Source organism: Muscardinus avellanarius, assembly GCF_963383645.1.
Source record: "Muscardinus avellanarius genome assembly, chromosome: 3".
Taxonomy (NCBI): Eukaryota; Metazoa; Chordata; class Mammalia; order Rodentia; family Gliridae; genus Muscardinus; species Muscardinus avellanarius.
Window position 1 is genome coordinate 31,454,534 of NC_137788.1, and position 23,981 is coordinate 31,478,514.

The following is a 23,981-nucleotide window of genomic DNA, read 5'->3' on the forward strand; positions in this document are numbered from 1 at the left end:
CCATGCCTGGCTTAGCCATATATATATATATATATATATATATATATATATATATATATATATATATATTTTTTTTTTTTTTTTAACAGAGTCTCTCTAAGCTACTGAGCTGGCCTCTAACCTGCAGTCCCCCTGTCTCAGCTTCCTAAGTACTGAGATCACAGGTGTGCACCACCACACCTAATTTTTCACTTTTTTTTTTTTTTTTTGGTACTTGGGATTGAACCCAGGGGTACTGTACCTCCAAGCTACACCCCTAGCTCTATTTTATTTTTTATTTGAAAACACAGTCTCACTAAGTTGCTAAGGTTGGCCTAGAAGCTGCAAACCTCGAATTTCAGCCTCCCAAGGACCAGGATTACAAGTGGATGCCATCACGCCTGGCCAATTTTTCATATTTTTAAGTGAGGGTTAGAATGCCAAGTTTCAAATCCTGGACCAGCCACTTGCTAGTTCTGGAACTTTGGGTGACTCATTATCACCTGAATTTTTTTTTAGCTATAAAACAAAGAAAAGAGCCAGGCGTGGTGGCTCACGCTTCTAATCCCCATGCTTGGGAGGCTGAGACAGGAGGATCACACAGGTTCGAAGCCAGCCTCAGCTACTTAGTGAGGCTCTCAGCAACTCAGTGAGACCCTGTTTCCAAATAAAATATAAAAAAGGTCTGGAGTATAGTCTGGAGGTAGAAAGCCTCTAGGTTCCACCCAGAGTACCACCAAAAAATAAAAATAAAAATAAATTAAAAAAACAAAGAAAAGAATTTAACTGTTAGGGTAAAGATAGTCCATGCAGGAGGAGGAAGCCCAGCATGAACAGCAAGTGCTCAATAATGCCAGGTATTAAGAGCATTTCTTAGGCCAGTTACCTGGGCCAACTTATATCATGCACAATAAAATGGTCTCAGTTCTCTAATCAAGAGGCCCTCAGTCCCAAGAGGTACAAATGAAGGGAGACTTGCATTACCTTGTGAGCAAGCTTTCTGGTTTCTCCTGAGCCCCGGAGCTCTGGTGCACAAGTAGGCCTTTCCCATTTGGCCTGGAATTGCTGAAGTTAGAAGCACCTAAAGAGAAGGAGAAGGAATTAAAGCACACTGACATGTGCTCTAATACATGGGCCACGATTTCTCAAATGGAAGCCTAGGAATTACTGGTAATTACTAGCGCTTGAAAGCCGGGCGTGGTGGCACAGGGCTGTAATCCCAGCACCTAGGAGGCGGAGACAGGAGCATTGTAGGTTTGAGGACAGCCTCAGCAACTTAGTGAGGCCCTCAGCAATTTAGTGAGACCCTGTTTCAAAATTTTAAAAAATTATAAAGGGCTAGCAGTGTAGCTCAGAGATAGAACACACCTGGGTTCAATCCTCAGAGCCACCAAAAAAAAAAAAAGTACTAGAAGGCACTGGAAAGAGCCACGTTGGTGTCTGGGTAAAGTCCCACAGAGATGCAGAGTACAAAGTATTCTGCCCAGATATCTTTACTGCTAAAATCAAACTTCTCTAGCTAGTGTAATTCCCTTTTCTTGGAGACAGAATATATTACAGAAAGAATAAAACTATAAAATATGAAAACCTAAACTCTATGCTTATTATTTATTCATCTTTTGACAAGCTACCTAGCCTCTCTCTTTTTTTTTTTTTAATTTTATGGGTCTGGGTATTGAACCCAGGGGCATTCTACCTCTCAACTACACCTCCAACCCTTTTTATTTTTACTTTGAAACAGGGTCTCTCTAGGTTGATGAGAGTCTCACTATTTGCTTAGGCTGTCCTTGAACCTCCCAAGTACTGGCATTACAAGGGTGCGCCACCATGCCCAGCTAACCAAGCTTCCCTTCATCTCAGTGTTTCGACCTGTCCTATCCTCCGACAGGTTTACTATAAAGATCAAGTGGGGTCACATGTAAGTAAGCACTTTAACTAGTCAAACAAAATATAAAATAAAAAAGAGTGTGTTTATTACCATCTTCTGCAAGTGAGAATTTTGCTCCAAAGAAGAGAAAGGCCAAGGTCAGATCTAAAATTGGAAAAGGTCTACATGCTCTGGGAATGAGAAGCACTTGTGTCACTGTCAACAAACTGCCTTGAAAACCCAAGAGTCCAAGGACTCCCAACAAAGAAATGTATGGGGAGATTTGTTACACCAAGATAAACCTAAAAAGGAAAGTTAATCTGCCAAGAACTTCCTTGCTCCTTAAAAGCCAAATTTCTTGTCAACAAGGGATAGCAAGAAGCCACCAAGAGATGTGCCATCAATACACCAGTTACGGAGGCAGGAGTGGAGGCGTGGAACACGGCTGAGGAATGCTGCTCTCCAGACCATTACTAAACATGGAGTTGTCACCCGTACACCACAGAACAGAAATACAAACTTTTCAAAAAAAAGAAAACACCATCATTTGAAATGTGAAAAGTGACACTTGATTTCCCAAATCCATCACCAAATGCCATGATGATTTATGCTCACTCCCACCCATGTGTTGAAATCATAACCCCCCAAAAGCGATGGCATCCAGAGGCGGTGCCTTTGGGAAGCATTCAGGTCATAAGGGTGGAGCCCGGAAATGGAATTAGAGTCCTTATAAAGGGCGGAGGAGACACAGTTCCCCTTTAAGCTATCAGAGGACACATAGAGAAGACAGCCATGGGTAAACCAGGACGTGGGCACTCAGCAGATCCTGAATCTCCTGGAGCGTTAGCGTTGGGCTTCTCAGCCCCCAGACCTGAGAGACGCACACCTGTCACTTACGAGCCAGCACGCCCACTGTATTCCACGGTAGGAGGCTGAACAGATCACTGAGAGAAATGCTTCTCTGTCAACACACTGCCTTGGCACACGTTTGTTAAGTACTTGGGAGGCTGAAACAGGAGGATCACAGGTTTGACACTAGACTTTGCAACTTAGTGAGGATCTCAGCAACTTAGTGAGGATCTCAGCAACTTAACAAGACTCTATTTCCAAATAAAGAATAAAATAGGTCTGAGGCTGTAACCTGGAGGTAGAAGGGCCCTGGGTTCCATCCCCAGTACCACAAAAATAAGTAACTAACTCCTGTTCCCCAGTGTTACTGTACTAGTCTGGGTTACCAACACCTCAGCTATGACGACAACAGTCTCGGTGAGCCTCCTCTCTCACCCAGCTTCTCCAGCCCAATCACATCACTTTAAACCTTTCAAAGTCTCCCACTAGATAAACCCAAATCCCTTCATAGGGCTGCTAGGGCTCTTCCCAGCTGGATCGAGCCACCTCTCCGCCACGTCTCACTAGTCCTCTGACTACTACCTCCTTGGCTCTAAGCTCTGCGTCTTATTGTTACCTGAAGTTATTGCAGCGATGCAAAGATCCCGTCGGAAATGGCCTCCCTTCTTCCTCATGACGCCTTGTTTACTTCTTTATTTACTGTGGTACTGGAGCTTGAAGCGAGGGGCATTCTACCTCTGAACTAGACGCCCAGCCCTTTTTATTTATTTATTTTTTTTATCTTGAAACAGAGTCTCACTCAGTTGCTGAAAGCCTCATTAAGTTGCTGGGGCTGGCTTCAAACCTGCCATCCTGGCCTGGAACCTGCAATCCTCCACTCCAAGTACTGTAATTTCAGGCCAGGAACACTGTGCCCAACACCTTATTGTTCGTCCGTCCATCCATCCTTTCTTTCTTTCTTTCTTTCTTTCTTTCTTTCTTTCTTTCTTTCTTTCTTTCTTTTTCTTTCTTTCTTCTCCTTCTTCCTTTTTCTTTTGGTGGTACTGGGGATGGAACCCAGAGGCTTTCTACCTCCGGACTACACTCCCAGCCCTATTTTATATTTTATTTGGAAACAGGGTCTCAGTAAGTTGCTGAGAGCCTCACTAAGTTAGCTGAGGTTGGCTTCGAACCTGTGTGATCCTCCTGTCTCTGCCTCCCAAGAACAGGGATTACAAGTGTGTACCACCACGCCCGGCTTCTCTGTCTTTCATTGCAGTATTAGGGACTAAACCCAGGTGCATTCTACCTCCAAGCTTCACCCCAGACTTATTTTTTATTCTTTACTTTGAAACAGGGTCTCACTAAGTTATGGAGGGCCTAAATAGCTGAAGCTGTCCTTGAACCTGTGATCCTCCTGTCTCAGCCTCACAAGTACTGGGATTACAAGCATGTGCCACCACGCCTGGCTCTTACTGTGCTTTTGACACCTAACTTTTGTCCTGTGAGAAGAGGTCAGCAAACATCTTCTGAAAAGAGACAGATAACCGGGTATGGTGGTACATGCTTGGAATTCAAGAAACACTGGTTTAAAACAAACCATAAAAAAGGCCTGGAGTTATAGCCCTGAGGTAGAATGCCCCTAGCTAGGTTCAATCCTAGCACCATCAAACAACAACAAAAAATGGCCCAGGGGTGTAGCTTGGAGGTAGAATGCCATTTTTTTTTTTTTTTTTGGCAGTACTGGGGATGGAAGCCTGGGGCACTCTACCTCCAAGCTACACCCCCAGCCCTATATTTTATTCTTAATTTTGAAACAAGGTTTCACTGAGTTGCAAAGGGTCTAAGTAGCTGAGGCTGGCCACAAACCACAATCCTCCTGTCTCAGCCTCCCAAATGCTGGGATTACAAGCGTGTACCACCACACCCGGCTTAGAATGCCTTTGAGTTCAACCTCCAATAACAAAACAACATACCAACAGCAACAATCACACTTTAATGCCCAGATCTTGGCTTTTGATAACTTCTCTAATAAAAGGAACCAGAGTTTCTGGGGAATATGGTTATTTTAGGACTAGAACAGGAAATAACAAAATACGCCTAAAATATCTTGCAGTGCCAGAAAGTAAGAAAGCACACACGCATAAAAAAAAAGTGCCACAATAACGGAGATATATTAAAGGAACAGAGCAACCAACAAAGAGAGTCCCCAGTGGCCAAAACTGGAACCAGCTGAGCAACAAAATAAAATAGTACCAGATTATACCTCAGTGTACCTCATCAGTCCATGTTGAGACAAACAGATAACTGAATACAATGGGAGAGAAGAGACAAGAAATGGATGCATGAAGAATTCCAAAGCTGGGTATGGTGGCAAATGCCTGTAATCCTAGTATTTGGGAGGCTGAGACAGGAAGATTCCTGGTTTGAATCCAGCCTCAGCAACTTAAGTGAGGCTGTCAGCAACTTAGTGAGACCTTGTTTGCAAATAAAAAATAAAATAGGGCTGGGGGTATAGTTCAGAGGTAGAATATACATGGTACAATCACCAGCACCACACACACACATAAAAAAATGAATTTCAAACAATTTGTCTGTGTGTAGCACTGGGAATGGAATCCAGGGGCATCCTACTTCTGAGCTTCACCCCCAGCCCTATTTGATTTTTTTTTTTTTTTTTTGGTGGAACTGGGGGTGAAACCCAAGGGATTTACTACCTCCAGGCTATGCTCACAGACCTATTTTATACTTTATTTGGAAACAATTTAATTGCTGAGAGCCTCACTAAGTAGCTGAGGCTGGCTTTGAACCTGTGCGATCCTCCTGTCTCAGCCTCCCAAGCATGGGGATTACAATCATACACCACCACACCTGGCTCTATTTGATTTTTTATTTGTAAACAGGGTCTAAGTTGTTGAGGCTGTTTTTTTTTTTTTTTTTTTTTTTTACAGTACTGAGGATGGAACCCAGGGGCATTCTACCTCTGAGCTACGCCCCCAGCCCTATTTTTTATTCTTTATTTTGAAACAGGGTCTCACTAAGTAGCTGAGGCTGCCCGTGAACTGCGATCCTCCAGTCTCAGCCTCCCAAATGCTGGGATTACAAGCGTGAGCCACCACACCTGGTTGTGAGGCTGCTTTTGAACCTACGATCCTCCAGCCTCAGCCTTCCAAGTATTGAGATTACAGGTCTGGGCCACCACAGCCGGCTCCAAATATCTTATGTAGATAGCTCCTCCTTGAAGGAGGTAGAGCACTAACTCCCCACTCCTCAAGTGTGGGCTGCTCAGAGTGACTTTCTTCCAAAGAGTAGAGCATGAAAAGAAAAGAAGAGAAAAATTAAAACTTCACAGTGGAGAAACCTGGCAAACGCTTCCTCAAGCAGATGGTGACAAGTCACATCATGGTGATCAGTGTGGCATCACTAGGAACCCCTGACACTAGGTGAAGAGAATGGTATCTTCACCTCCATGGTCTTCCTAATATCACACAAATCCAAACTGAGGGTTCTGACCAGTGCTGCTCAGAATTATCAAGATCAGGGAAACGAAGTCTCAACCGTCACAGCCACGAGGAGCCTGAGGATATGGGACAACCAAACGTAACATGTCGCAGATGGGGCTCTGGAACAGTAATGGACATTAGGTAAACCAAAGGCCATGTGATAGATCGTGGACTTCAGTCAATAATAATGTTTCAATACTGTGAGTGTGTGGCGCTGGGGATTTAACCCAGGAGCATTCTACCCCTGAGCTATATACCTCAGTCCTATATTTTTAATTTAATTTTTATTTTTTTGCGGTACTGGGGATGGAACCCCGGGGCATTCTACCTCTGAGCTACACTCCCAGCCCTATTTTTTTTATTCTTTAGTTTGAAACAGAGTCTCACTGAGTTGCAGAGGGCCTCACTAAGTAGCTGAAGTTGGCTACGAACCACGATCCTCCTATTCAGCCTCCCAAATGCTAGGATTACAAGTGTGCGCCGCCATGCTCGGTTTTAATTTTTATTTTGAAACAAGGTCACACTAGGTTGATGAGAGTCTCACTAAACTGCTAAAGCTGGCCATAAACCTGTGATCCTCCTGTCTCTGCTCCCAAGTCCTGGGATAACAAGCGTGAGCCACCATGCCCAGCTTAATACTGGTTTATTAATCCTTACCAGTGTGCCGTAATGAATGAGTGTGGGATATCAGGGAGCTCTCTGTGCTACCATCACTTCTCTGTAAATAGAAACCCATTCTAAAATGTAAAATTTTATTGGAAATAAAAAGGCAAACTGGGAATGAAATCAAAGCCCCATAAAAGCTTTATCTGCTCCCTGCCTCACATCTCATCTTCTTCCCCACCCTTTGCAATAGTCCTGGTCGCTGCTTGCAGAAACTGTCATGTTACTGATAACCATGTTGCCAAATCAAATGGACAGTTGTCGGTTTTCAGCTAAGTCCACTTCCACTTGTTTGCAATATTTGATCATCATGCCCTCCTTTGATAAACACTGTGTGTGTGTGTGTGTGTGTGTGTGTGTGTGTGTCTGTGTGTGTCTGTGATTTTAATCCAGGGGCAGTCAATCTCCAAGCCACACTTCCAGCCCTTTGTATTTGAAACAGGGTCTCAATAAGTTGCTGAGAGTGGCCTGAAACCAGATCCTCCAGTGTCGGCCTCCCAAGGTACTGGAAATACAGGCATGCATCACTCATTTTTTTTTCCCAGTACTAAGGATGGAACCCAGGGACATTCTACCTCTGAGCTATACCCCCAGACCTAATTTTTATTCTTTATTTTGAAACAGGGTCTCACTGAGTTGCAAAGGGCCTCACTAAGTAGCTGAGAATGTCTTTGAACCATGATCCTCCTGTGTCAGCCTCCCAAATGCTGGGATTACAAGCATGTGCCACCATGCCTGGCTTATTTTTATTTCTTGCTACTGGAGATTGAACCCAGGGATATTCTATCTCAAACTATACCCCCTGCCCTACTTTATTTTTTTTATTTTGAGACAGGTTCTCACTAAATTGCTGAGGCTGGCTTAAAATCCTCTTGTCTCAGCTTCCCAAGTACTGGGACTACAGATGTGCGCCCCCAAGCCTAGTGATAAATATCTTCTTTAGTCTCAGAAAGCTCCTCTCTTTCTCCACAGCCTCAGGAAGACCCCAGGGAAGGTCTGGGATCAGAACCCCTTCACAAGCTGCACTCTTTCTCATCGTGAAATTTCACTTAGTCTTAGGGTTTTAAACCACCTACTGGGTAAGAACCTGCCTAGCATATAGGAGGCCCTGGATAAAATTCCCAGCAGCAGCAGCAGCAGCAGCAGCAGCAATAGCAGCAACACCAACATACACACACACACACACACACACACACACACACACACACACACACACCTTATAATTAAAGACCACCTTCATGCTGATCAGCCTCACATTTACATCTTCCAGCCTAGACCTTTCACCTGAGCTCCAGATTCTCCCATCCACTCTCTGCTATGTCTTCTTCATCTCAGTAAATGACATTTCATTCAACCAGCTACTCAGAATAAAAACGTAGGGTTCAACGATGATATTCCCCTTTCCCCTGCACACACACACATCCACATTTTATTCATCAGCAATTCAGGCAAGATGTACCGCCAAAAATATCCGCAGAAGTTCTCACCATGACTACAATATCAGCTTCCTTCCTGTCTTGTATGTGTATACTCCTAATGTTAATTTTCCATATAGGAGCCAGAATAAACTGGAAAAAGTATTACATCAGTATATCAGATGAAGTAACTTCAAATGGCTTCCCACTTAGCCAGGTGTGGTGCCATACACCTGTAATCCCAATACTTGCTGGCACACACTTATAATCCCAGCACTTGGGAGGCTGAGACAGGAGGATCACAGGTTCATAGCCAGGCTCAGCAACTTAGTAAAGGTTGTCAGAAACTTAGTAAGACCTTGTTCCCAAGTAAAAAATAAAATAGGCCTGGGGGTATAGCCAGAAGTAAACAGCCCCTGGATTCCATCCCTAGTACCACAAAAAGAAAAAGAAAAATTCGTGGGAGGCTGAGAGAGAAAAATCTCAGGTTGGAGATGGCCTCGGCAACATAGTGAGACTCTCAGGACCTAGCAAGATCCTGTTCCAGAACAAAATAAAAAGGGTCAGGGGTAGCCGGACGTGGTGGCACAGGCTTGTAATCCCCGCACTTGGGAGGCTGAGACAGGAGGATCGCGCAGGTTCAAAGCCAGCCTCAGCTACTTAGTGAGGCTCTCAGCAACTTAGTGAGACCCTGTTTCCAAATAAAATATAAAATGGTTCTGGGAGTATAGCCCAAAGGTAGAAAGCCCCTGGGTTCCACACCCAGTACCACCAAAAAAAAAAAAAGAAAAAAAAGGGGTCAGGGGGCTCAGAGGTAGAATACCCCTGGGTTCAACTCTCAGTACACACACACAAAAATTACCTTTAGGCTATGTGTATGAGGTTACAAAACATAAGTAAATTTCATGTTTACACTGGGGCCCTGTCTCCACGGTATCTCACTATATATGTCCAAATATTTTAGTTATTTTATTTTTTATTTTATTTTATTGTGGGTCTGGGGTGGAACCCAGGGGCATTCTACCTATGAGCTATACCCCCAGCCCTATTTCTTTATTCTTTATTTTGAAACAGGGTCTCACTAAGTTGTGGAGGGCCTCACTAATTAGCTAAAGCTGGTCACAAACCCGGATCCTTCTGTCTCAGCTTCCCAAGTGCTGGGATTACAAGTGTGCGCCACCACGCCCAGCTATGCAAATATTTTAAAATCTAAAAAGAAATCACAATCTGAAACACTTATGGTTCCAAGCATTTGGACAAGGGATAAGCAACCTGCACTCGTTTTCAATCATAGCAGTCACCAAAAACCCAGGATCGCAAAGATACAATCTCATCAAAAGGAACGCAGCACCATCCACGGTTGAAACTGTGAACTGCCCTAAGCCCGTAGCATGGCTGGTATTCAAAAGGTCTCTTGTTTACCCTGAAAACTGAAATTTCCCTGCGTCCCTGGTGAGTATCACTGCAGAACCTCAACTCTGTATACCTTAGCACAGTTTGGGAACCATAGTCCAAGTTTGTAAAAAAAAAAAAAAAATTTTCTTTTCCTCAGCTGGGCATGGTGGCACAAACCTATAATCCCAGTCCTTGGAAGGCTGAGACAGGAGGGTAGCAGGTTCAAAACCAGCTTCAACAACTCAGTGAGACTGTTGGCAACCTAGTGAGACTGTGTTTCAAAACAAAAAATAAAATAGGTCTGGGAATATAGCTCAGAGGTAGAATGTCCCTGGGTTCAATCCCCAGCACTGTGTGTGTGTGTGGGGGGGGGGGATTTTGCAGACAGGAGGACCACAAGTTCAAGGTCAGCCTCAGAAACCTAGCAAGCTTCAGCAGCCCAGTGAGACCCTGTTTGAAAATTAAAAAAGGGCTGAGGGTGTAGCTTGAAAGTAGAATGCCCCTGAGTTTGACGCCCAGCGGAGTGGGGGGGGGGGATCCTTTTAGGACTAGCACTTTTGGGTCTTAAATCTTGTATTTTTATTCAGATGAGATTTATATTCAATCTCACAGATATTATCAGATGCCATTCCACTAAAGCATATGCCCTACAAGGCAGGGATTTTCTCCATGCCTTTTCCCAGAGATGTAGATCAGCTCCTGGTGAACAAAGGCCCTGAATGTGTTATACCCACGAAACTCTAGAATCCAAAGCTGCACTCCCAATCTATCATTGTCTTTCTCTGTCACTGGACAAGCCACTTCCTCTCTGGGTCTCTATTTTTTTTTTTTTCCAGTACTGGGGATGGAACACAGGAGCACTCGCCTCTGATCTACACCTTCAGCCCTATTTTTTATTCTTTATTTTGAAAAAGGGTCTCACTGAGTTGCAAAGGGCCTCAATAAGTAGCTGAGGCTGGCTGCAAACCGTGATCCTCCGGTCTCAGCCTCCCAAATGCTGGGATTACAAACCTGCACCACCACGTCCAGCTCTCTCTGTTTATTCTTCTATAAAGTAGGGACTCTAACATAAATAGCTCCTGGGGCTTCATAACATGCAAGGCACCTGCACTTTTTAAACTCGGGAATCATGAGTAAGCGCTGTTTCTGCATGCCGGGGCTATCCAAGGCTTCCCATAGGATTTTCTTTCTTTGGGTACTTCCTGCCAGGCGGAAGGGACCTGTCCCAGGGACAAGTGGTTTGTCCTTGTCCATGAGTGACAGCGTACTGGTGGTAGGGGGACTTGTTCACAGATTTACATTTGGGGAGGGACACTAGGGATTGAACCCAGGGGTGTTCTATTCTGAGCCACACTCCCAATTCTTTTTTTATTTTTAAACAGCATCTTGCTAGATTGCTGAGAGTCTCGCTACACTGCTGAGGCTGATCTCAAATCTGTGACCCTCCTGTCTCAGCCTCCCAAGTACTGGGAGCACAGGCCTGGGCCACCACATCTGGCTGCAGCCCTACATCTTATCAATCTCTCCCTGGACTTAGTCCAACGAGGACTAGGCCATCTTTGTTCATGACTCCACGGATGGAAACTTTAAGACATGATCTGGAGGTTCTCCGGCCACAAGGCAGCCTTCTCGGAACCTCTTCTCTCTAGACTCTGACACGGAAGCTGGCTGTCAGCAGCTCTTTGCCAAATTTACCATTATACAGCACCATAATTCCCTCTCTGGCCACAGCTTCCCGTCCCTTCTCCTCTCGACTTCCCTACTCCCACCCAACCCTTTTTCCAGCCTCAGACCTACGATCCTTTGTGACCCAATCTAACGTATGACTTCTCAGATTTTCCCCTTTTTTCACACTCAGTTATAAAGTCCACGAATCCTCTCCCCTGTCTTTGTGATGACCACCACTCAGGCCTACAACTGAAGTCATTTCCCAGTAAGAACCTACTAGCAGGTCAATCCTGGTAACAACTGCAGCGTGCTCTGGATGTGAAAAGTGCCCAAGTGTTCTACTTGTAACGTTTGTACTTTGCACTGCACATCTTAAAGAATCAAAACTCCTCTCACAGGCTGGCTAAATAGACAATGTTGGCTCTCCAGGCGCCTTCTTAGCCGAGCAGCAGTATACCCCCAAATAACCCACAGTCCCTGGAGACTCTCTGAGCCAAATATACTTTGTTGTTTTTGTTTGGTTGGTTTTTTGTTTTGTTTTGTTGGAGGTGAATTTTTTTTATTGGTACTTCGTAACCATACATCATTATCAGGTACAGGATGGTAAAGGCATACATGCACACATCACTCATTTAGTCCCTCCCCACTCCCCCCACCCCGCAATATACTTTGGAATTAATTTGGTAGATTTGAGCCAGGTGTGGTGGGTGGCACATGCCTGTAATCCCAGCTACTAGGGAGGCTGGGGCAGGAGGATCACGAGTTTAAGGTCAGCCTAGGCAACTTAGCCAAATCCTATCTCAAAATTTAAAAAATAATTTTTTTAAGGACTGGGGGTGTGGCTTAATGTTAGAGCACTTGCCCAACACAAACAAGGCCCTAGGTTCAACCCCCAGTATGGCATAAAAAAAAAAAAGAAAGAAAGAAAAGAAAAAGAAAAAGAAAAAAAAAGATGGGATTTTAGAAAGCTAATACATTACCTATACCATTTACTCTAACAACCCCAGTGGAATCTGAGGCATAGTACAACTTATGAATAGCAACACTTAGTGGAATGAAGCCTATAAATAGTCTCATTATCAGTAAAAGCAGATCTTACTGCCAAATTGAACTTGAGCCAGACTTAAAAAATAAATTCTTTTCAGCCTTCAGAGCTTTTCGAGTTCAGAACCACCAATGAGGCACTGAAGATGGTAGTTTGAGCATGGCTCAATATTTCTCCATGCATTAGAAAAGACTTGAGCATACAGCTAAGTGTGTGTATATATATACCACATTGATAATCTGTGTGTGTGTGTGTGTATATGTGTGTGGTACTGGGGATTGATCCCTGGGCCTCACGCATGACAGGCAATTGCTCTCTACCCGTGAATTACATTCCCAGTCCCCCACACTGATAAACATACTCATACTGCTACGGTTTGGATATCCCCAGAGGTTCACTAGAAGCTTAGTCCTTGGTGTGGCAATGTTGAACACTGGTGGGGCCCATGGGGAGATAACTAGGCCCCTGGGGGTGGGATTCTCAGGAGGGATTAGGGCAGCTCTTGCCACCTAACCCTGGCCCTGTTAGTTACCTCAAGAGTAAGTTATTATCAAATCCTTTTGGCTTCCTGACTCCAGTGTAATCTCTTCTGCATGAGCTGCCGTGGAAGTATCTGCCTCCTATGGCTACTATTATCTTTTCCCATGGTGCTGAGCCTTTAACTTGAGGCTACCCCTCACTCCACCACCAAAAAGTGCTTTAGAAGCCAAATCAGACCTGTTGAAGGCCCAGACCTACAAAAAAGGAAATAAGGGAGACCTCAATTTCAATGTCTTAAAGTCAGGCCTAACACTGATGTGGAGTTCTGAGCTTTTTCATACAAGGAAAGAAGTAAGCCAGGCGTGATGGCACACGCTTGTAATCCTATAGCATTTGGGAGGCTGAGACAGGAAGATTCAGGTTCATGGACAGCCTCAGGTACTACTTAGCGAGACCCTTTGCAACTCAGACCCTGTTTCAAAATAAAGAATAAAAAATAGGGCTGTGGGTGTGGCTCAGAGGTAGAATGCTTCTGGGTTCCATTCCCAGTACTGAGAAAAAAAAAAGAAAACAACAATAACAACAACAAAAAAAAAAACATAGTAGTAAACTCAAACCCCAAACCCATTTCTTTTGAGAACTGTCTGAAAGGCAGCATTACGATTTCTTGGTTCAGCTGCTCCTTCATCCCCATCTCTATGACCCATTAGTTATTTCAGGTGTTCCCCAAGGTCCAGACCAGTGTTGCAGAACCTGTGGGTGGGGGGAGGTGCTGGGGACTGAATACCCAGCGCCTTCTACCTCTGAGCTACACCCCCAGCCCTTTTTATTTTTGCTTTGAAACAAGATCTCCCTAAATTTCTGAAATCCTAACTACATTGCTGAGGTTGTCCTCAAACCTGAGATCCCCCTGTCTCAATACCCCAAACACTGGGATTACGGGCATGGACCATCACACCTGACTGCTGCGACACCTTTATTGATAATAAAATGTTCTATAACTGCACTGAACAACAGTAGTCATTAGCCACACTGAATACCTAAGATGTGGCTAGAGCAAATGAGAAACAGAAATTTTGCTTTCATTTAAATTTAAAATTTTATTTAAATTTAATAAGCTTCAGTCAGGTGTGGAGGTGCATGCCTGTAATTGCTCTTCTTGGGATGTTGAGAGAAGAGGATCAAAGATTCAAGAATAGCCTCAGCAACTTAGTGAGACTCTCAGAAACCTAGGGAGATCTTGTTTCCAAACAAAATATAAAAAGAGCTGGGGGTATAGCTCGGAGGGGGAAGGTCTCTGGGTTCAATCCCCAGTACCACAAAAAGATAATGATTTAAAATAAAATAAGGTGCTGTAGTTGAAAATGAGCTTGCAGTGGGTCCGGGTCCACTGGCTGGGCCTGTGGGCAGCAGGCCATTGGTGGGTCAGATTGAGCTGGGCCCAGCCTGGGCACTGAGTTGAGGGGTGGTAGTGCACAGCCACAGAGGCTGTGGGCCTCCAGCCGCTTTTCTGATGGTGGGACCCTGTCCCTGGCCTTGATTAGAGGCCTGGTTCTGCCCTCTCCCTGCCCCAGAGCCTTGCTGTCCCCAGGCACACCATGCCCTTGGGGCAGTCGCCATGCAGTCGCAGAGCAGTCGCAGAGCAGGAAGGAGAGGTTAATCAACCCAACCTGCCTATTTTGCAGGTTTGGAAATTCAGATCCAGACAGGATTTGACTTGTCCAAAGTCTTGAAGATAATTCAAGAGAGACAGCTCAAGCCAGACCTAAGTTATTTTGGTCTGCAGTTCACTGAGGTTTGACCATGTCGCCCTCCTTGAGACACACGGTGTTTGTAACTGCGGCTTCTAGTCCTGCAGTCAGATCCCCTAGTTTTTTGGCCCACTCCTTAGTTTTAGATGAACAGCCCCATGATAAATTTGTTCCTCTTTTTTTTCTCCCTCTCTTTTTAGCATGCTAACCCAGAAGGGAAGTCTGCACATAAATAAAATATGGCTCTTTATTGATGTCTGACATCTCTTGAGGTTCTAAACATCTTGAGAGCACTGTCTTTGTTCAGAAAAATAAAATAAAATTGGGCTAGATAGAGCTCAGGGATAGGATGCCCTTGGATTCAATTCCCAATACCACAAAAAAAAAAAAAAAAAAATTTTAACCAGTCACATGTGGCTCCTGGCCACCACACTGGACAGTGCAGATCCAAGCCTTGTTCCTCCTGCTCTATAAAGAGAATTGCCAGCCATCAGAGGTCTAGTGTCTGTTGGACGTCATGCAGGCTACTGTGTACATGGATGGCCCCAGTTAAACATGTGGTCAGATTCTGGGCCCTTTCCCTTTCCCTCCCTTCCATCATCAGCACCAGCCTTCTCCCATCAGCCAAGTCTGCAATCCTGCTGTCCACTCACCCCTCTTCTTGGGTCCCCAAAGAGACAACCAAGCTCGCTTCCTTCTCATGGCTGCTGTCACCCAGACCATCACCTCCCCATATGTGGCTTCGACAGTCTCCTAGCTAAGAGATCGTCCCACTTCCCCTTACCCAGTCCAGTCTCTGAGGCTGGCCACATTAAACTCTGATTTCATCTCTCTCTGCTCTAAAACTTTCTGTTATAGTACTGCCTTCAGGTTAAGGCCCAAACTGGTTGAATGGGCACACGAGGCTCTTGACATGTTGGCTGTCTCGTTAACCCCCCCACCCAGACAGCCCAGTCTAAAGGACAGGCTGCCCACTCACACCACCCTCACTCTTGCCCCTCTGTGTCCCGCCCACTCTCTGCCAATTGGCCTTCAAAGCCCAGCCTTGACTCCACCCCCTCCTTCTGCCGCCCTGCTCAACACCCTAGTCCTCAAGAGGATTCCCTCTTAATCCTGAGGACCTTCTGGTCTGTGTATCTTGTTCGGCACTTTAAGAGACATCAGAGTATTTTGGGAAAAGCCTTGGTCTTTGGAATAAAATAGAACTGCCTATGTTAGTGGCTCCATCCATTACCTCATATGAAACCTCAAGCAAATTACTTGTTTCCTCATTTGTAAAAAGGGGGTAGTGCTACCACACTTAGGGAGAAGCCAAAAGTACCAACAAATGCAGTTTATATAGTCAGGAACTAGCGCGATGTCTCATACACAGAAGACACTCAGAAACTTCTTTTCTCACTTTGATATGACTACTACCTATCAAGTACCCACTCGTAGCTAGGTACTATGCTAAATGCATTGTTCTTGATTATTGGCCTCATCTTACAAGTAAGGCTATTGAGGCACAGATAGCAGACATGCCAACGGACAGAGTCAGTAAATGGCACAGTTGACATCAAAGTCCAAGTGTGAGTTGCACATGGTGGCACATGCCTATAATCCCACTGTTCACAGCCAGCCTTGGCAACTTAGTGAACAATCTCAGCAGTGTGGTGAGACCCTGTTTCCAAATAAGAAATAAAGTCGGAAGCTGGGTGTGGTGGCACATGCTTGTAATCCCAGCCCTTGGGAAGCTGAAACAGGAGTATTGCAATGACCTAGTGAGACCCTGTTTCTAAATAAGAAATAAAATGGGTCGGGAGGTGTGTGGCTCAGAGGTAAAATACCTCTGGATTCAATACCCAGTACAGAAAGAAAGAAAGAAAGAAAGAAAGAAAGAAAGAAAGAATAAAATCAAATCTCAGAGGGCGTAGTAGTGCACACTTGTAATCCCAGTACTTGGGAGGCTGAGACAGGAGGATCGCAGGTTCAGAGCCAGCCTCAGTTATACTTAGTGAGCCCCTCCGCAACTTAGTAAGACCCTGTTTCAAAATAAAGAATAAAATAGGGCTAAGGATGGGGTCTCAGAGGTAGAATGCCTCTAAATTCAATTTCCAGTACTGCAAAAATAAAAAAAGAAAAGAAAAGAAAGAAAGAAAGAAAGAGAAAAGAAAATTGGGCTGGGAGTACAACTTGGAAGTAGAATGCCTGCATTCAATCCTCAGTAACACACACACACACACACACACACACACACACACACACACCTGCTTTGAAAACAAAGCCCCACAGCCTCCCCTTTTGTAAACAAAAGCACATCAGTGACTTTAAAAATTATAAGCACTAAGTACTATGTGAGTAGAAGAATTCAGTCTGTTGGATAACAAAGCAAAAGCAGCAGCTGGTCTACAGGGGTGGGTGGAGGTCAGGTCCTACCCTCCCTAAGCATCCACTAAGTGTCCAGGAGGACGTGTCCCCTCCTATCTTCTTAGTCACCATACTTTGCATTCCATTTCCAGCAGACTTAGAACCTGCAAAACCACATGAGCAAAGTATTACAAGCCACATGCTCCAAAATACCTGACACTAGGAACCAGCAATGCTGAGTGGGCTGAGCCAGTGCTTCCTGCCACTCCAGGCTGCACACCCAGCGGCGCGTCCTGCGGGGCCGTCAGTAAGGCAAGACAACAAGTGTCAGCAAGAGACACGTTCAGTTCATAAAGAGAAAAGCAGGTCCAGCTATTCAGAATGACAGAAGTATTCTCATGAGGGGGAGGGAGACTCAATGAAGAGCTCGCACTGAAGTTATGTACATATGGGAAATTACCAATGACATCTCACTGTCACGTGGGGAATGGAGGAGTAGGGAGGGAGCCGGGGAGGCTCACCACGTGCTGTGTGTGTGCGTGCCTACTGCGCTGAACTACTTTATGATAAGACTACCCCGCACCCATAAAAGTATATATAATACTATATATTATATAAATGTTATTATATAATATAGATGTAAATATATATTATATATGTGTGTGTGTGTGTGTATATATATAGATATAGATAGATAGTGATACTAAGAATGGAACCCAGGGGCATTCTATCTCCAAGCTACATGCCCAGCTCTATTTTTTATTCCTTATTTTGAAACAGGGTCTCACTGAGTTGCAAAGGGCCTCATTAAGTAGCTAAGGCTGTCCTCCAACTGTGATCCTCCTGTCTCAGGCTCCCAAATGCTGGGATTACAAGCGTGCACCACCACGCCCAGCTCCAATAAAAGTATATCAAAAAATATTATTGAGCCGACGTGGTGGCGCATGCTTCTAATCCCCACGGTTGGGAGGTGGAGACGGGAGGATCGCGCAGGTTCGAAACCAGCCTCGCTGGCTTAAGAGACCCTGTTTCCAAATAAAATATAAAAAATAGGTCTGAGAATATAGCCCAGAGTTAGAAGGGTTCCATCCCCAGTACCACCAAAAAAAAAAAAAAAATTATTGGGTTGTAGTCCCAGTACACTTAGAGGCCAGCCTCGGCTACTTAGTGAAGCCCTCTGCAATTTAATGAGACCCTGTTTCAAAATAAAAAAGAATAAGCCGGGCATGGTGGCGCACACTTGTAATCTCCGCACTTGGGAGGCGGAAACAGGAGGATCGCACAGGTTCGAAGCCAGCCTCAGCTACTTAGTGGGACTCTCAGCAACTTAGCGAGACCCTGTTTCCAAATAAAATATAAAGTAGGTCTGGGAGTATAGCCCGGAGGTAGAAAGCCTCTGGGCTCCACCGCCAGTACAGAAAGAAAGAAAATGCCGGGTGGGGTGGTGCAGGCTTGTAATCTCAGCATTTGGGAGGCTGAGACAGGAGGATTGCAAAATAATAATAATAATAATAAAATAAAAAAATAAAAAATAGAGCCAGAGTGGTGGCACATGTATGGAATCTCAGAACTTGGGAGGATGAGGATTGAAGATTCAAGGACAGTCTCAACAATGTAGCAAGACTCTCAGCAACCTAATGAGACCCTATTTTAAACTAAAAAATAAAATAGGGCTGGGGGTGTGGCTCAGAGATAGAACTCCCCTGGGTTCAATCCCCAGTACCACAAACTAATAAATAAATAAATAATAACAAAGAATAAAATAGGGCTGATGGTATAGCTCAGAGTTAGAATGCCCTGGGTTCAATCCCTCCTCCAATATGTATACATATATACATATATATTATATGTAGTCATAAATAAAATTTTTTGCAGTACTGGGGATGAAACCCAGGGGCATTCTACCTCTGAGCTACACCCCCAGCCCTATTTTTTTTATTCTTTATTTTGAAACAGGGTCTCACTGAGTTGCAAAGGGCCTCACTAAGTAGTAGCTGAGGCTGTCCACAAACCTGTAATCCTCCTGTCTCAGCCTCCCAAATGCTGGGAATACAAGCGTCCACCACACCTGGCCCATAAATAGTATTAATGGCAAATACTTAAGTATCAACTATATATGTAACAAAGCTTTCATCACAACTACTCTGTGCTACTATTATTTCCATGTTTCAGAGTAGGAGATAAACATAGAGGTTAAATCACTTGCCCAAGTGCATATACAAAATAGTAAATGGCACAGCCAGGATTCAAACCCAGAGAATGTAAGACAAGATGATTTGTGCGTGTGTGTGTGTGTGTGTGTGTGTGTGTGTGTGTGACTGGAGCTTAAACCCAGAGGCATTCTACCTCTAAGCTACACCTCCACCCTTTATCTTTTTGTTTTTATTTTATTTATTTACTTACTTATCTATTTATATTTGTGGTACTGGGAATGGAATTCAAAGGCATTCTACTTCTACTGGTGCACACCTGTTGGGAGGCTGAAACAGGAGGAACACAGGTTGAAGGACTGCCTCAGCTAATAGTAAGACTCTCAGCAACCTAGTGCACCCTGTTTCAACACACAAAAAATAAGGCAGACATGATGGCGCATGCTTGTAATCTCAGTACTTGGGAAGCTGAGACAGGAGAATAGCAGGTTCAAAGCCAGCCTTAGCTACTTAGTGAGGCCCTCCACAACTTAGTGAGACCCTGTTCCAAAATAAAGAATTAAAAATAGGGTTGGGGTGTAGCTCAAAAGTAGAATGCCCCTGGCTTCAATCCACAGCACCACAAAAAATAAAATAAAATAAAGAAACTATCTTACTTCTCAGAAAAAGGAAGAGTTCAGAAAGCAGAAAGCAAAGGAAATAACTTCAGCATAAGCAAAAAGACACGACAATATGATATGTCCAGGCAACAAATTGGACGGATGAGTAGAAGTGAAATGTTTTGTGAGAAGCATTTGGAGTCAGAAAACAAGGGTTAGGGCTCAAGGATTACACTCAGACAGACACCCTGAGTTCTAGTCTCAGGTAACCAGGAGAGGGTCAGGCATGTTATCTAACTCTCTGAGCCTCAATCCCTCCAAATAAAAATAAAGATTCTCTTCCAAAACTTTTATGGCACAGTGTAAGGCCAATAGACATTGTAAGTGCTTAATAAATCATAATTGCTAATGATAATAAATCCAGGACTAAACTGTAAACCTTTGAATACCACGCGGACTTCAGCTTTTACTCTCATAAAAAGGGGAAGCTAAGATTTTACACAGTAAATCTTACATGATACATAGTCCACAAGGCAGAAAGTTTTTTTTTTTTTTTTTTTTTTTTTTTTTTTTTGCAGGTCTAGGAATGGAACCCAGGGACATGTGACCTCCAAGCTACACTCCCTGCCCTATTTTTTATTCTTTATTTTGAAACAGGGTCTCACTAAGTTGCAGAGGGCCTCACTAAGTAGCTGAGGCTGTCCACGAACTGTGATCCTCTGGTTTCAGCCTCCCGAATGCTGGGATTACAAGTATGAGCCACCACACCTGGCCTCTGCCAGCTCTTTTAATTTTTGTTTTGAAACAGGGTCTCACTAGGTTGCTAGGAATCTTACCAAGTTGCTGAGGCTGTCCTTGAACCTGCAATCCTCCTGTCTCAGCCTCCTAAGAACTGGGATTACAGGCATGCACCACCATGCCCAGCAGGCAGGAAGCTCTTGAGTCAAGTTCCTAACACAGGGTACCTGTCATTAAAAACAATGGAAAAAATCCATTTTGACCATTTCAGTCTGGCCATTACTCCAGATAGCTGTGTGGGTTTTTGTTTGTTTGGGGTGTTTGATTTGTTTGTCTGGTGTTGTTTGTTCATTTGTTTTGGTGCTAGGAATTGAACCCAGTGCCTCACACATATTCTGCCATTTTCTTAAAAATGAAGTAAATTTAAGCCGGGCGTGGTGGCGCACGCTTGTAATCCCCGCGCTTGGGAGGCAGAGACAGGAGGATCGCGCAGGTTCAAAGCCAGCCGCGCGTGCTGGCTTAAGGAGACCCTGTTTCCAAATAAAAAAATGTAAAAATAGGTCTGGGAGTGTAGCCCGGAGGTAGAAGGGCTTCCAGGAACCCCAGTACCACCAAAAAAAAAAAGAAGTAATTTTAGCCGGGCGTGGTGGCGCACGCTTGTAATCCCCGCGCTTGGGAGGCAGAGACAGGAGGATCGCGCAGGTTCAAAGCCAGCCGCGTGTGCTGGCTTAAGGAGACCCTGTTTCCAAATAAAAAAATGTAAAAATAGGTCTGGGAGTGTAGCCCGTAGGTAGAAGGGCTTCCAGGAACCCCAGTACCACAAAAAAAAAGAAGTAATTTTTTAAAAATCAAGTAATTATGTTTAGTGCTCTCTCTCCCCTCCCCCTTCCCTCCCCCCCTCTCTCCTCAGCTAGTTTTCTTTTTCTTTTTAAAAAAACATTTCCCAGAGCTAGGTGTGATGACGTACACCTATAATCCCAGTACTTGGGAGGCTGAGACGGGAGAACCACAGGTTTGAGGACAGCCTTAGCAACATAGTAAGACTATCAGCAACCTAGAAAGACTCTGTTTCAAACAACAAAAATAAGCCAAGCATGGTGGCTTACACTTATAATCCCAGTAACTGGGGGCTGAGACAGGAAGATCGCAGGTTTGCAGTCATCCGCAGCTATTTAGTGAGACCCTCAGCAATTTAGTGAGACCCTGTTTCAAAATAAAGAATAAATAACTAGGGCTGGGGGTATAGCATGCCCTGGGTTCAATCCCCAGTAACACACACACACACACACACACACACACACACACACACACACATGTGTGTGTGCATGCCTGTAATCCCAGTACATGGGAGGCTATGACAGGAGGATTGCGGGTTTGTGGCCAGCCTAAGCAACCTTGTGAAGCCTTCTGCAACTTAATGAGACTCTGTCTCAAAATAAAAATAAAATAGGGCTGGAAAATTCCCAGTATCTCATGGCTTTCAAAAGAAAACATACCTCAGATTTTAGCATTTGAAATGGGCATCCCATTTCAAGATGTCTAATTTGAAATCAGACATCTCTAAAAACATATCTTGTGTCCTGTTAACCTGTGAGCCCTGGATTCAAAATCCAGTTTGTACATGGTGCCAAGTCCAATTTAGATTAGCAAGGACTACCCGTGACAGGTGACTGCTGAGGGGGAAGACTCAGAGCAATTCCTTTGCAGCAAGAGGCCAGTGGAGATAGGCTACTGGAGCGATGACTTGACTTTTTCCTCCAGGCTCTCCCTGCAGTGGGCCTTCCTGAACTGTCTGTGGTCTGGTGATAAAGCTGAAAGAGAAGTGGGCAAGAGCAAACCAACCAGAAGGGGGAAGGGAGTGCAGAGCACGCTCAACGGGAAAAGGGGCAGCAGCTGCTCAGGTTCCGAAGCACTTCAGGGTGCAAAATGCATGGGTGTAGCTAGGCAAGGTGGTACACACCTGTAATCCCAATATGTGGGAGGCTGAGACAGGAGGACCATACAAGTTCAAGGTCAGCCTCTGCAACTTGGTAAGGCTCTCAACAACTTGGTGAGACCCTGTTTTCAAATAAAAACTAAAATAGGCTGGGAGTAGAATGTAGCTTGGAGGAAGAATGCCCCTGGGTTCAATACCCAGTAACACACACACACACACACACACACGGAAGAAAATTTATTTATTTATTTTGGCAGTACTGGCGATCAAACCCAGGGCTTTGCGCATGCTAGGCAAATGCTTTATCTCTAAACTAGACAGGTTGTGAGCATCTGCTGATGAATAAGACATTAGGCTGGCATTTAGTAAGGAAAAGAATGCAAGTTGTGAAAAGTTAGGCCAGGCGTGTGGCGCATGCTTGTAATCCCAGTACTTGGGAGGCTGAGACAGGAGGATCACAAGTTCGAAGCCAGCCTCAGCAACTTAGTGAGACCACCTGCAACTCAGTGAGACCCTGTTTCCAAATAAAAAAATTAAAATAGGTCTGAGGGTATAGCTCAGAAGTAGAATGCCCTTGGGTTCCATCCCCAGTACCACCAAAAACAAAACAAAACAAAACAAAACAAAACCACACAAAACCCTAAAAGTACAGAGCTTTCTCCAGAAATAATAAGCAATCAAGACTGAAGTCAGAGGAAATGATGGTGTGTTGTAGCAGATAAGTCTAGAGAGCTGGAGCAGGCACAGAGGTGCGGCTACTCAGGAGGCTGAGGAAGGGGAATTGCAAGTCTGAGGTCAGCCTGGGACACTGAGGGAGAAGTCTCTTCTTATTTGTATTTGTTAGTTTCAATTCATTTATGGATCATCAGTAGTCTATAAAATTGTTACTAGATATACACATGTGTGTGTGTGTGTGTGTGTGTGTGTGTATATATATATATATATATATATATATATATATATATTTGTATAGCACATTTCTCTTTAGGTTTTTGTTACAGTGTATTTTAAGCAACAACAACAATAACAAACCATGTAAGTCAGCTTCTATGCCCAAACACTGCCTTTCTTCTAATAAATATTGATGCCTCCTTCTTCCTGAACCACCTGTCCCTAAGGATTTTCCTGTTAAAGGCTCCACTTCTAATTGAATATTTGTGGGTCACTTCTCTTGTTCTAGACAACCACTGTAGAAATCCAAAACAAACTGGTCTCACAAGAAAAAAAAAAGTCTTTAGGGGGCTCTCCTGTACTAGAAACAAACGTGAGGTTAAATGCGGCAAAGAAGGAAAACAGAGAGGGGAACAACAAAGGAGGAAGAAAAATGAGTACAGTTTGGTTTTGTTTAAAGAAACAAGTGACTCAAAATAAATTAATTTGCTTAGGAGCCTGCAGAGCTTCCTACAAAGGTGGAAATGATGGGTAATATTTCTGCCTCCAAGATAAACAAAAGCAAATTCATTTTCTCCAGGCTAAAAGGATATGTTGGTCACACAGGTTTTACCTATTAATACAGACAAAGCAAGATGAAAGAAAGCAAGAGAAAGAAAACTAACCCACAGGCTATTTTTTCTAACATTTTCTCTGTCTCCTACTCTGGTAATCTAGGTTACCCTTT

General features: G+C 44.2%; 1 protein-coding gene across 3 annotated transcripts in view; it reads right to left on the reverse strand.

Moving 5' to 3' along the window:
* The window catches only part of INPP5B (inositol polyphosphate-5-phosphatase B), a gene marked incomplete at both ends in the record, with an annotated part of 70,594 nt that overhangs the window by 29,814 nt on the left and 16,799 nt on the right, over positions 1-23,981 (reverse strand). For all 3 annotated transcript variants that reach the window (XM_080691794.1, XM_080691793.1, XM_080691792.1), the window contains one exon: positions 964-1,060. In XM_080691794.1, coding sequence (XP_080547920.1) covers positions 964-1,060 — 97 coding nt within the window. The remainder of the gene's footprint in view (positions 1-963; positions 1,061-23,981) is intronic.